Here is a 15182-nt window from a genome sequence, read left to right on the forward strand (position 1 = left end):
ATTTCTTCACATATCCACCTCGCGTTACAGTTAATAAAAAATATGGATGTTAGATTGACATGGTTACAATATACGTTTTATTAATCGTCCAGGGGAAAAAAAGATGAGGTCACGTATTGTGAAGCTGTGAAACATCAGGACGCTCTAAAATATTTAATGGATCAGAATCACACTTTCATCGATGAATTTTCTTCAGCCGTATACCGGGACAATCTCTTGAAACTATACATACAATGCGCATGCGCCAAATAATTCAATCTCATTGGTCGCTGAAATCGCCCCGCGGCGACGTTTTCGGCTGCTGAGCAGGGCGTACACGAAATGAAACCAAAACTGTAAATCTCTCGCGCGTAAAGCCGTGAATTGAGGTTATGCTGCTGTTTATTTTTAAGTAGCGTGAATAAGAAGAATAGTATCGTTCAGCAATACCGTGGTCGATATTGGAAAATATTCAACCGAGGCAATAAAGAATTCAACGGAAAAGCAAATATCAAATGATACGGAAATTGGATGTTATTTATTAAAAGAAGAAATCTGAAATTCAATGAGAAATGGCGTTAACAAGTGGGAGTCTGGACAAACAAAGGTAGGTAAGTAAAAACAACGTTTATTGTGAACAGATTCTTCATTTACATGAAATTAAAAATGCGTCTCATTTACGATTTATGTATTGTGCATTTTATTGGAAATTAGTTGTACCCAAAAATACCAAAAGATCTTGTCTGATAATAATAGTTTCTAATATTTTCAGGTACGAAATAATTCATTGTCAAAGCGGGACTAAATTTGTCAGGCATGGAAGCATGTAGGTAAATTTATAATTACGTGATCTTTGACTATTACAATATTTTAACATGGATTCAATGATAAAATTTGTTATTTTTTCAGCAGGCTCGAAGGTTAAACTTTGATTCACACGAGGAAAATCATGCCTTACCTGATGGTCAAAACTTTTAGGTGGCAAGGATCCTGGTTTCTCGAGCGGTGCAATCATTGAACCTAGTTGTTCCGTCAGACATCAGGTGCCAGAGTGAATTTCATCAGGCCATCGCCACCTTCTTAACATCAGTTGAGGCAAAATTGAAGAGCGGGATATACTACAGATCATAATGGCTGAATATCGGATCATTTTACTTTGATCGAGCCAATAGCGATAAGTTTGTTACTTAACCGTTCCTGCCAATTCATTCTACCGAGGAATCATTCTGTGCACCATTGTCATTCAAGCATTATTATTGAACAGCATTGTTTTTCAAACTTTATACCATTTAATATGCTATCTTATTTTAAAGCTTACTTCTACTCTCTTTGGCATTAAATTCAGATCAATAGTTTTCCAAGTCCTTAATTAGATTGTAGGGTTGAATTTTGCTAGGCAAACTGAATCAATCTAAATCTAGAATTGTCGAATAACTTCAGTCAAAAATGTCTTTAAAGTTAATCTCAGTTGACGGTGTCATCTGGCTAGCTAGTTGCACGATAATTTAAAACCAAATTCTAATTTACACCTTTTATATGGTCCTACGCTAAGACTGAAAGCTTGTGAATCTCCATATACCACAATTATTTCTGCGTTTCATGTTAGCATTGTCTGTAGCAAAAAAAAATCTCATGTTGAGATTGGAAATGGGACCTGAAACGCAGAAGTTATTCGGTAGCACGAATTGAAAACCAAGAACTTTATAATGGTTCCTGCAACAAAGGGACTCTTTCCAAATACCATTGTTACAAGGTGATGTTCGGAGGACTATGAACAAGATATTGTATCGGATTACATTATTTCGAAAAAAATCTTCGTGAACTCGGTTAAAAATTAGATATTTATTTATTTTGATGGAACAAGGGACACAACCTTGAATCCGATAAGTCAATATCCTCGTAATAATGTTCTGACATTATTCTAAAACATGATTGTCCTTGAAGCTAATTGTGACGTTAAGGCGCATTTTGAGAAAGTTGATTTTCAACTTTTGTCACAGAATGTGATCTATGTTCCTGAGTTCTACGCTTCCGATTGGATTTTCTTTGTTTCGAACCGCACTAACATGAAATACAGATATCATTGTAATAAATCTAATATTACTTGAATTTTCAATTTTAGTATTAGGTTCCCTTCATTTATTTAATCGAACATCATTGAAAATTTGCAAAATAAACTTTGATAATTATTGGAAAATTTTCAATAGTAGTAGCAATAATTTATTGATCGTAAAAAATACATTGACTACACCGGCACACAAAAAAAAAAAATTCTCTGTACTTTTGACCGGACCCATCCATCTCTATGTATTTTGACCCGCTGAATCCGAATCCGAGGTCCGTTTTACCCCTATACCCTCAGATTTCGAGAAAACTTTGAAAAACCGAAAAAATAACGAAAATTGGCAGTTTTCGTGATATAAAAAATTCTGCGGAGCTGAACTAAGCATGATTTTCATGTTTTTTAATCCGTTGAATACGAATACAAAGTTTACATAGACCATAAACTGTTTTAAATGCAAGAAAATTCCAAAAAATTCTTAAATACTCCAAAAAATCTAGTTATTGTGATGAAAAAAAATTGTATGCAGCTAGATCAATGATGATTTTCATGTATTATGATCCGCTGAATATAAATCTGAATGTTAATTAGTCCGTTGAGCCGACAAAGTTTGAAAAAATTGCGAAAAACCGAAAGAAATTGCATAAAATCATGAAAAACCGAAACTATCGAGATGAAAAAAAATTTTTGGATTCAGATTGAGTATGAGTTTCATGTATTTTTTCCACTGAATCTGAATCTGAAGTTTTTTTTGTCCCATTAACGTTTCAAAATTTTAAAAAGTCTCACAAAACCAAAAAAATTGGAAATAGATCTATAGATTTTTTCTTATATTTATAACTGCAATTTTTACAATTTTTTTGGTTTTTTGAGTTTATATAGATCTATAGATCTATAGATTTTTTCTTATATTTATAACTGCAATTTTCCCAATTTTTTTGGTTTTTTCAGATTTTTAAAAATTTTGAAACGTTAATGGGACAAAAAACTTCAGATTCAGATTCAGTGGATCAAAATACATGAAAATCATACTCAATCTGAGTCCAAAAAATTTTTTTCATCCCGATAGTTTCGGTTTATCATGATTTTATGCAATTTTTTCGGTTTTTCGCAATTTTTTCAAACTTTGTCGGCTCAACGGACTAATTAACATTCAGATTTATATTCAGCGGATCATAATACATGAAAATCATCATTGATCTAGCTGCATACAATTTTTTTTCATCACAATAACTAGATTTTTTGGAGTATTTAAGAATTTTTTGCAATTTTCTTGCATTTAAAACAGTTTATGGTCTATGTAAACTTTGTATTCGTATTCAACGGATTAAAAAACATGAAAATCATGCTTAGTTCAGCTCCGCAGAATTTTTTATATCACGAAAACTGCCAATTTTCGTTATTTTTTCGGTTTTTCAAAGTTTTCGCGAAATCTGAGGGTATAGGGGTAAAACGGACCTCGGATTCGGATTCAGCGGGTCAAAATACATAGAGATGGATGGGTCCGGTCAAAAGTACAGAGAATTTTTTTTTTTGTGTGCCGGTGCTATCGACTATTTGTAAATTTTGTTGAACTATTTTCGAGAAAAAAAAGATTCACAGTTCTGTTACAGATAGTGACATATTCAAATTTCTTAAACGCTCGGTTTAAACCATTAATTAGATTAATTAGACAAATAACCAATAAAAAGACATTAATATCTCATTTTCAAAAGTGAGAAAATTCAATATTACTGCCTGAAATCACAAGAGAGTGAGAAAGTTGCATAGTTTCTTGAAAGTCACGATGATCTTTGTACGTGTGATAAATTGAATAAGCAGATAATAGTCAATATTAGAGATGTAATTATTTTGGCCGTATCACCTGTTGAAAGAAAAAAATTTCTTTGTTATTTCTAATGTACGAAATAATAAAAGTGATCAAATAACGTGTTCCCACCTACCTACTGCGTTTCTGCGCCAAGCACCCAACATTCAAACAGATTTCTCATTTCAGTCGAATCAAGCCAATTTTCAAAGAGCATCAACTTTCCGAGTCACTGCCTCGACTGTTTGAGATTCTAACCTCAAAAATTCGTATGAACTACATCGCTGCCAGAAACAGAGTTTGACAGCTGAAACTCGGAGTGGCCAGCCTGCCTGAGAAGCCGATAAAACTCGCGCATGCGCATTGTATGTATAGTTTCAAGAGATTGTCTCGGTATACACGTCCAGGAACTTTATTAAATATATATATATGTATATATATATATAAAGCATAAACGTGAACCAATACGCCCATTTGATACATGAACTCCCTGCGAACGCCGACACTGGAACCTATGGAGGAGCAGCGAGTGAGTGACGGAGACATGAAAACGACAATAGTGGATGAACTATCCACGGCGGTTCGTAGATGTGCGTAGACTGGATGTGACCTGGCAAGCTGATCTCGTTGACAAGATGGAAAACAGGTCGCACAACAAGGGATACAAATACACACTAACAATCATCGATATATTCTCCAAGTACGCGTAGGCGGTGCCGATAAAGTCCAAGAGTGAGAAAGATGTGACTGATGCTATGAAATCTGTACTGACGCAGAACCGTATATCGACACATCTACACGTTGATCAAGGCAAAGAATTTCACAACAGCGAATTCAAAGCCCTCATGAAGCAGCACAATATCAACATGTATTTGACATTCAAGGCGTCGATATGCGAACGTTTTAATCGAACATTCAACGATAAAATGTGGAAGCGGCTTACTCTCCAAGGATCTCAAAAGTGGACTGATATTTTGGGTGATTCAATGAAGTCCTACAACAACATCAAGCATCGTACGATTCAGATGAAACCGGTGGATGTCGACACGGACAATGAAAAATAACTTTATCGAAGCATATACAAGCCTCAGCAAATCAAACGAAGTAATCGGAAGCGGAAATTCAAAGTAGGCGATCGAGTTCGACTTAGCAAGTGCAAGAATGTCTTCGAAAAAGGCTGTACACCCAATTGGACAACGGAAATATTCACCGTGAGTGAAGTGAAAAATACCAATCCACCGACGCACAAACTTAGCGAATATCAAAAACAGTCAAGTAAAATACCCCGACGGCTACCTCCTAGAGAAAGTATTACACAAACCAGGGAATCAGCTCTATGTAAACAGGTTGGTTTTTGATAGTTCACACATTAGTTGAATGAATAAAACAGACATGTTACATGATTTGTATGTATTTTCAGAATTACAATTTGTTCCGGCAAAAGACAAATTATCTCGAGCGTTTCTAAATTTGCCATATCCAAATATAGGAATTCTTATTTCTCATGCATTCGTAACGGTTCCGAAACAGCCGTCTTCTGTTTACATTGCGTTCTCACCTCAAGCAAACACATACACTCACACACACTACAATTCATGTATACACACTCGCAGCAACTCTCGCTCTCGTCGTTCAAACGAGAGCAGTGACCAGCGGGCAGTGTCCCTCGAGGACAATCGAACCATTAGCACGTGTTTCTGAATAAAAGTTGGTCTCTCCTACAAACGTGTGTTATCAAAGTCATTCTCTACTTCCGTCGCATGTTTTCTCGCATCCACTCTACCCACAGTTTCCTTGTGAGATCTCGCTAAAACAAAACACAATTAAATATTTGATTATAGAAATATTTCCACATTTATTCCTTTTTGTACACATATGTGTCATACCCGTTACTATAAAAATGATAATAATAATAGTCTGAAATTTTTCCATACGATTGATACATATTTTATTTCCTGGAATACTTTTTTTCATTTTCTGAAAACTTTCTTCGTTTCTGAAAAACTTTTTTCATTTTCTGAAAACTTTTTTTAGGGGTTAATCGAATGGCACAAAAGTTTTTTGAAAACTATTTTTATTCTCTGAAAACTTTTGTTCATTTTCCGACAACTTTTTTCGTGGTGAACGCATAAATATGAATAATTGTTCGATATATTAATGATAAATGAATAATTGTTGAATATATGAATCCACATGGTATTCACATTTTGAAACTTCGATCCGCCCAATATCGTATTGATGAAGAAACGTCTCTGCCTGATGATTGGTCGTCCGAGGTGTCAAACGTAAATATTTGCAGCAGTTCCATATGCTTACAGTTCTACCCTATAGCTATTGGGGGGCAGCGGCAAACCCTTAAGTTACGGTGCTGGTCTGTCCTGTTATCAATTACCGCTTGTCATCTTGCCAGCTCAGAAACAATTTTTTCTGTACAATGGTGCTAACTTGGTGTTTTTTGCTACGTATTGGGCGTTGTGGACGGGCCAACTCTTTGTCAGCCAACAGACAGCGCTTATATAATAGTCAAATGTGATTGTATTTAACGTTGAACTCTTGATACCCTTGACACGTTTGCTCACTTTGATGTCGTTAATGTGTTTCTTTTCGTCCTCACCCATGGTGGTAAATGTGTACAGTTTCGCTCGTAATTCAATGAAGTTGAACATAATTTTGCCGTTGTTCTCATCCTTCATCAGGCCCAGACGTTTCTTGTTTTTAAGCAGAATACCGTACACATTGTCGGGAGGATAGTTAGAAGTGTCAAACATTGCGTCGACATCACGTTTGACGATATCATAGATATTAGGCACATTGAATTGGTAAAAAAGGCTGTCGGTGTCGGTGTACATCAATTCGGCTTGTTTGTTCGAAAAGTTGGTTTTGATATAATTATAATGAAAATCGTAGAGTATGATTTTGGATAGATATAGGATTGCGGCGCCAATGTATATAGGCTTAGTGAAGTGAACTTTGACACTATTTATTTCAATGATAACCATATCCGCGTCAAATACGGTGCAGCTGTGAAAGTTTGCTCGGGCAATAAGCGTTCTCGCACCACCTCTTCCCTCCCATTTTGTGACCAATTTAACTCGTTTGTGATTTCACACATTCTCCATAGTCTTGCCAAACACCGCGTTATTCATGAGTTTATAAAAGTTTTTCTCAAACTCGTTCCTAGACTGCTGGCGCATGTCGGTGTTTGAGAGTGATGTAAGACTCAAGCCATGGAGATTGTACAAACTTTATAATTCCATGCACCTGCGTTAATTTCAATCCTAAACTGAAACACTGCTTTAAATTTCTATAGTGCAATACATACTTTGTTTTTAATGTGAAGGGTGGTGATGAGTTCAACGCTTTTACCACCTGGAGGTATGTAATGCTCAGGAGAAAGGGGTAAATCTTCGTGATCCTCATGGGGATCTATAGGGTAGTCTGAATCCACCTTCAAGACGTAACCGATCGGTGAATCGTCCGGTGAGTTGATATATCGATGTGATTATTCTCCCACTCAAACGAACTGATCGGTAAATGTGCACTCATAGCCGCGCAGTATAGATTGTTTACGTCAAAATACATGAGATATGATTCCACGTTACTAGGATCAAAATCTTTTCCCATAATGCTGTTATTGGCCTGAACGTGTCGATTGGAACATTGTGCTATACCGCTTCGAATGCTTCTTTCAATAAATAACACCATTTCAGGGTCGTCTAAAAGTTGTCAATTTACTTTAGTATGTTCAAGCATTGCATCAAAAGCAAGTCCCGGCGCTGTGTAGTAGTGCGACGGATCTAAATTATATTTTTTGAAGCAGCTGGCTCAGAAATTTTGAAAAATATCGGCAAACAAGAGAACATTTGTCTTCAAATATAAATCTGAATAGTCCCCCAATGACTTTGAATGAGATTTCCTCCAAACAATTTAGGCGTGCTCATAATCGGCGTCTGAAATATTCGCATCGCAGAGGTGTGAGTAGAAATGCTTCTTTGCAGGTAATCGCGTTTCATCGAGTTTCCCCCAACGATCGAGGTATTCATAGGGAAAAAAACCCTCATTGACGGTATTTGATGCGAACGTGTAGATGAATTCTTTTGGAAAAAAAGCTATATCTTCAGATATCATCGCCCTTAAGCCGTCTAATTCTTTGAACCGACGAAAGGATTTCTCGAGAGAGCCGGTACACTCCTTCAAATACCAACTCCTCGGTCTCTGCACGTTTTCAAAGGCGCAGTTGTATGCCGGGACGTATTCGAGGTTGTCATCGTACCAAATCGATCCTTTCTCTGCATGCTTCCAAATATTATTCGACGGGAAGTATCCATGGTTTAAGTCATGCCAGGGTGCCGCTATCATATGTCTCAATTTTTCCAGTGCAGGGGGTGTGATGTGCAAATCTTCCATATTGTTAACCCTTATTGTACCATCGAGGATCTCCGTCAACCATGCTTCTCCTCCCCTTTGATGTATACGTAACGCACATTTCTCACCATTTTTCTCACAATCTTCGGTACATCCTCTTGAGATTTGTTGCCAGCATTCGGTGGTGATTGTGTGTTAACCAGGCATTAGTAGCTCTACATTCAAGCGGTAAGCTTGCCAAATCACAGAGTGGCTTGAAAATGATGTAACCCAGACCCGGCCCGCTTACGTCGATGAATGCGACTTCCTTAAGTACAAACTTCTTGCTATGGCCTATGAAACGTTGCGCGTCTAGAATCATCATCATGTTGAGAAGGGAAAATGTTGAGTTTGATTTTTCTTAAATACTGCTGGTAGAAGACTGACTATTCTATTTCCCACATACCCGTTTTTATCCCCTCGCGGACGAATTTTATAGAAGTCGAGCGAATAACATAGATTATTTACGGTACATAACTGCATGAAAATGCAAACTATTTGAATTCCCCACCATGGTATTTCATTTGCAGACAATTTTCCCCTGTCGTGTTACACATTTCAGCCAGCTGATCAGAATATTCTTGTAGAACCCTCGCGATTCTCGGTGGTAAGAAGCCGTTCTATTCTTCCTCGACCGTCGCCAGAACGCGTACCCCGAATTTTTTTTTTGATCATTCGTAGCCCAGTGACGTCATAGACCTCCCCAATTTCGAGTTCCGACACCTTCTTGGAAACGTTCTATTTCATTCAACCACATGATGAAAAAAGTAGCCATCCTGCGGCGAGCATTGGAAACAACGCAGAGTCGATCGGTGGAAAATCTATTGATCGATAATGCGGTGGGGCGCCACATGCGACAAACCTGTGGCAACACCCAGTAACACCAACTGTCGGTAAGGTAGGAGGTAACAATTTCGGTGTAAAAAGTTGCGCCATCTCACGGTAACAATTTGAAGTGTCTGCTCATCCCCCGGCGAAAACATCGAAATGGCTGCTCATCCAACAACACAAAAATTTCATTGTCAAACTGTCTCCCGTTAAAATCGAGCAAAAATACAAGTAGCGCAATCTATGTTAACGCTTTAGTCGATAAAAATATCGTAGGTAAGGCTTACCATCGCAGCGGTAACATATCGACTGTCGGTGAGGTAGGAATGGGGGCTACTCTGCCGGGACGCCGCTATTTTCGGGGTAAGAACTCTTATATCTATACTACTGACATCACACGAAGCTACGGAGAGAGCGCTAACGTAAAGCTCTGCCGCGAGGAAACCAAGGCCGACGAGACTCCCATTGGTGGCCGGCGAGCCGTAGCCTCCCCTCGCCATGCTGACGTTATTCAGCCTCACGAACTCGTCATCACGCCACTGCTAAACAATTGAACACCGGAGAAACAGACAGCCAATCAGTGTTCCGCGACAGCGGAAGACAACGATCGCGATAGGTTAGGCTATAAGAATTCCGTAAAGCGAAAATCAATTAGATCGGGAGAATTTTTCGCGACTGATAAGCGCATATGTTCGAAGTATGTTCAGATTTTCAGCTCCGATCAGCGAAGCTCTTCACTTGAGTCCTGGCGACAGCTCGCGACAGCTCACGACAGTTGTGTCTCGGAATTGAAAAAAAAAAGTTATATTGTGAGTGCGTCATGGCCGAGACTGGTGTTGGCTAGTTCTCGGTGTGGCTGCGAAGCGGTACGTGCTGGCAATTCTTCACGAATATATTTCGATTACGATTTAGATCGGCACACCGATCAACGGTTGGACAGTTAATAATTGAGTTGATGGCTTATCATTATAGTCTGGCGATTAGCGCTGTATCTCGTAGAGGACGATCGCGGGTAGCACGTTGCGTAAGGTTGCGTTTCTATATTTTTTTTTTATTTGTCAAGGGGTTTATTGTTAAGTTAGCGTTTAGCGCTGTAGTAGGTAGAGGACGATCGCGGTTAGCACGTCGAGTCAGATTTTGTTTTTCGTTTTGTTCTATTGTTTAGTATTGAGGATGCGACTAGCGCACGTAGGCTTGAGGTTTCTCGTATAGTCGGTTTTTCTCAGTTCTGATGGTTCATTTTTTTTTCGGGATCGCGAAGAGCGAGTATTGAATTATCCTTTTTTTGTGGTTATTGTATTATTGATATCGTAAAATATGTTATTTTATTTTATTATTATTAATTAACGTGTTGTTGTCGAGTCTCGCTCTCTCTCCCAAAAATTATCCATCCCCTCTCTGCGGTACTGAGCTATCGAGTAAATTACCGAGGTTCAGCGAATTAACGATTTCGAGGCGTGTTAATCACGCCAGACGTCCAACAGAATCTTGCGATATCTTTTAGAAGATACAGTTTTTCAGCTTACATTGCGGGCCGCCAAAGTATTGTGTACGCGGTAAGTTCCCAGTTATTTCTCCGAGTGACCGAGGTACAAGAAAAATCCACATCACAACATATAACTCAGACGTACATGCCAACACTAACTCAACGGAAATCAGCATAAACTAACTACTTCCATCATTGCCTTGCCACACCGGAAAGGGGCAAGTTTGTTCTTACAAACATGTCCTTCTTTCTGAAAGAGTATTCTTCTTCTTCTATCGATATTCAGTTCTAAACAATTTAGTTTGCAGTATTTTCCTTCATACTTCAATACGTTTCTTGTAATAATACCTACTGGTATCCGCGAAGAGGACAATGTCACCTGCGTATGCTAGCATAAATATTTCCTTTGACGCCTTCAGCTGCTAAAAAGTAGTCGATATCTGTTAGGAGCAAGGCGAATCTTAGAGGACTTAGTATTTTTCTTTGCAAGACCTCCCTCGTAACGTCATTAGGCTGAGAAGTCTCGCTCTCTCCCTTTAAGTGCATTGAAGCTTTTGAATATGAATTCACTAGAATTTTCGAAGTTTCAAGCTGATTCGTTTTGCATGCAGCTTCAGTCGCAATTTTGAGTGTGAGAGAACGTCAGTTGCTCTTCCAAAGTCTGCTAATAATCTACAGATCTTACCACCCTTGCGTCCCAGACGGATATCTATGATAGCATTTGAGGTAAATTTATTTTTCATACAGCCTCGGGCCTGCCTGAATCCCAATTGTAATCCAAGAAACATTTTGTCCGACTCACACTGCTTAATGAGTCTAACGCAGAGTATCGGCGTAAGTATCTTCACTATTGAGTTTGACAATCACATTGTCCGATAGTTGCTGCGGTCTAGCTTATTTTCGTTTTCATATATCATTCTAGCTTCTATTTGCACCCAAGCATCTGGGACCCCTTTACACTCAAGTATTTTATTACAAAGTACATCCAGGTACAAAATCTAGTTGCCAGACAATTTCTAAATAAATTTATTTCCAATGTCATCCACCCATGGAGATTCGCATTTTTTACATTTTTGCAAAGTTACAGTTTAATGTCAAGATATTTGCTATGAATGCTTTTCGTTTCTGCTATAGACATGACTTCTTTTAGTGGATAGATAGTTTCGAAAAACTTATAACATCTGGTTAAGCTAATATGATTTTCATGTGGAATCACATTTCAATTCGTCAAAGAGATATATCAAAATGAATTCGACCATACTTGGCCTTTAGAAAATCCTTGTTTCGTTTGTTTCTAATTTATTCGCAAACAATGCGGAAGCAATTGATTGAAATAATGAAGTAACAAGGAGTAAATAAGGAGCAATTTAGAGCTTATCCTGTTTCGGTGGATTAACGAACGTATTGTCACCAACATTGGTACATATATGGCGCCATTTTACTCGAAAAGTTACCGACTTACGGTACCAGCAACATTTTTTTTGGATTTTCTCAAAAACCATGAGGGAGCAAATAATAAAAATTACGGAGCAATTAACAGCAATTGAGGAGCAATTAAGCGGTACACAAATTTCCCGGAAATTCTAAGATTCTCCAAAATTCGCGAACACACGGCCGCTGCCCGATATGCATTTTCTTTTTTTTATTTTCTTAAAAACCGCGTGTGAGTAAATAATAGAAAATAGAGAGCAATTAAGAGCAAATTGGGAGCAATTTTTGGACATAAATATTATCAAAAATTCGAAGGTCGCAGGCCAACTTCACATAGGTAAGTAGAGAGATGGTACGGCTGCAAATAAATTCCTGGTGTCACATGAGAAATGTCAAAGCCTTTTCCTCAAAATAGGAGAAACAAAAAAAGAGAAGAGGCAAAAGAAAATCGAAGTACAGAAGATAATTAAGAGATTATACTGAACAACTGCTATAACTGAATAGAATCGCCGAAGAGTACAATGCTGAGCTGAGTGAGAGACAAAGAGATACGTGTGAAACGTAGAGCTGTCGGCGACAAACAAGGTTGACGTAATCGGCGATCGTGATGATCACGGTGAATTCGCCGATGCTTCACATGGCCCCTCGCTGTGGGATCAGTCTGATAAACCACGTGTCAATTTTTGGGATTCCTCTTTTTGCGGTAGTCTCTTAAGTAAGGTGAAGTACGATGTAATATTATCTTGTGTAAAGGGATGAATTGTGGCACGCTGAGGAGAAGAAATTGCTCAGACGTTTTGCTGCTTAAACTCCCTGTACGATCGGGTCCCTGTAGATCGCGCCTGCGGTCACTACAACAGAAACCTCGCGCTGGGTGTCTATAAGCACTTGGGTGATCATGTCCTAGTTGTCCAAAACACATCATGGTTTGCCATGATAGCTTGTCCCTCACTGCGTCAGCTGGGTAATGCATCGTCTAGTGAATAGTTGAAGTGGTAAATCGACACCAGACCAATTAGTCGTCGGTGGCGGGAGGCTGCTGCTGTACTTTGACACGCTGTCATGTACGCCATCACCTGGTCATCTAGCGACAGTGACGCATGTTAATATAATTCGGCACCTGGCCGAGAAGACATCTCTATTCGGAATCTGTCCCAATTTCATACGTGGCTCTGTACACGGAACGTGAAGAGGCATTTATTTTCTCGTTGGAGTGGTGTACTGTTTATCTATATGACCTTTGGTGTTTTCGGAAGAATGTTCCAGGTTCTTGTTCTACCCCGCTGCGGGAGTGGTTCGCATTGACGATATTTTGCGATAGTTGTCCTCGTCAGTGATGTTTGATGCACACGCTATAGCGCATTACATAGATTTGCTGCGTTTAGTAACACTGATAACAGATTGATGCAAAACAACAGTGTTGCAGTACATCTTGATATTTTTTTTAGGAACATGTAAAATATGTACAATAAATATTTAATGCTATGTGGGTTTAATTCAACTGTCATTTATTCTTCCTGATTAGTTGTGCAAACAAAATAAAAGTGTTGGTATTCTGACTGAGCCCTCTGAATTTGACCTGCTTTCGTCAAATGACCTGAAGGCCAAAAAATCTATAAATTATAACTTGTTGAATTACACTTTCCTTTACACGTGTTCAAAATCATAGCTTGTGACTCGTGCCAATGGGCTATATATGCTATGGGCTTATGCTACATTCACACTAGTACTCGCCTTTGACTCATGCTGTTCAATATCACACTCATCAAACATCATCCGCATTCCGCACCTATAAAATATTGTACTATTCACGTCCATACATAAATCTGTGTGCGTTGGTTCTATGAACAGAATAGTCAATGTGGAATAGAGGGTCATCCAATTTCTGATACAAAATATTCTTCACGTTTTTCTTCTGCACGTAGCTGTTTCAACGCACATACCAGGTAAACATCAGTTGAAGTTTTTCCACGCGGCGTTTGGTGTGAAAAATCTAAAGTTCTGCTTAAGTGCTGTATCAGTTAAGCTGGTGTTAAAATTTTTATTCTTTCAACATAGGTTTTTCATGTAATAGAAAGCAACGCAGACGATAACTTTCATGCGATCTCAATATATAAAGAACTTTCATGTTCTGAGCGATCAAAAAATGGAAATTTGAAATGCAATGGTTCAACGTTTCGTAGGTGACTTGGAAAGATTGAGACGATACTGGATGACGGGAACTTGCAAACCCGGAAAGGAAGTTCAAAAGAGCAGTGATCCTCTAGCCCTGGAACAGTTCCTGAGCGCGTTTCTTCTCCTTATGTGTGGAATTCTATTGGCAGCATTGTTACTTTTACTGGAGCACCTCTATTTTAAATATGTTCGGCATCATTTGGCGAAAAGTGATAGAGGTGGTTGCTGTGCTCTTGTGAGTTTGGTAAGTAAGATTGATTCAAGCTTTATCCCATGGTGCAATTTGTTCATACTCTAACTCACCTACACACTCACTCGCCTATGCATTCATCTGTCTATTCTTTCATCTACCCATACATCTAGCAATTATTGGCGTCCGTCGATAAGAGAATCACCTTACGGTTCGTGCACAGACCATCAATAGGTTATAATTGCGTTGCTTCTGCAGTATATTTTGATAAAAATGATGTGACCTGAATATTTTACTACATGCCTGTTGGCATGGGTAATCAGTACAAAACATTTGTGAATTAATGTATAAATCATAGAAATGGAAAATCACGGATGTGTCCCACGCGTTGTGGGACGTAATACTCAGAGTTAAAAGCTTGAAAAAACTCAACTGAAGTACTGATCAACAAAACCTGATGAAGGATCGAAGTTGCTGCTAAAATTTGAGACGAAAAAAATAGGTCTTCGAATTATATACACAGATTCTGTCAAAAGTTGTGAAGGTGTCTCATCAGCCCAAAATATAGAACCTCTGATGCACGGAACCATCAGATGGGCTGTCCGTCGCGCGATACGAGACTCGTTATATTACAACTTGGCAACTGCGTGCATGTTTGCTTGCAGATGAGCCGACGTAGCACTCACTTCACGGACTTGGACCTCGGTGCTTTGCAACAATTGTACCTCACTATTTCGTGGACGTTATTACCTAACTCATTGAAACCTTTAGAATACTACAGATCAATTAAAGCCTATCTCATTCGAGTGTTCTGGGTATC

At 38.6% G+C, this 15182-nt stretch overlaps 1 protein-coding gene across 1 annotated transcript in view; it reads left to right on the forward strand.

The window, feature by feature from the left end:
* The window catches only part of LOC124300690 (glutamate receptor ionotropic, NMDA 2B), a 1918249-nt gene that overhangs the window by 1332476 nt on the left and 570591 nt on the right, over positions 1–15182 (forward strand). The window contains exon 15 of the mRNA XM_046755014.1: positions 14181–14416. Coding sequence (XP_046610970.1) covers positions 14181–14416 — 236 coding nt within the window. The remainder of the gene's footprint in view (positions 1–14180; positions 14417–15182) is intronic.

The sequence above is a fragment of the Neodiprion virginianus genome, chromosome 3 (genome assembly GCF_021901495.1).
Source record: "Neodiprion virginianus isolate iyNeoVirg1 chromosome 3, iyNeoVirg1.1, whole genome shotgun sequence".
Lineage (NCBI taxonomy): Eukaryota > Metazoa > Arthropoda > Insecta > Hymenoptera > Diprionidae > Neodiprion > Neodiprion virginianus.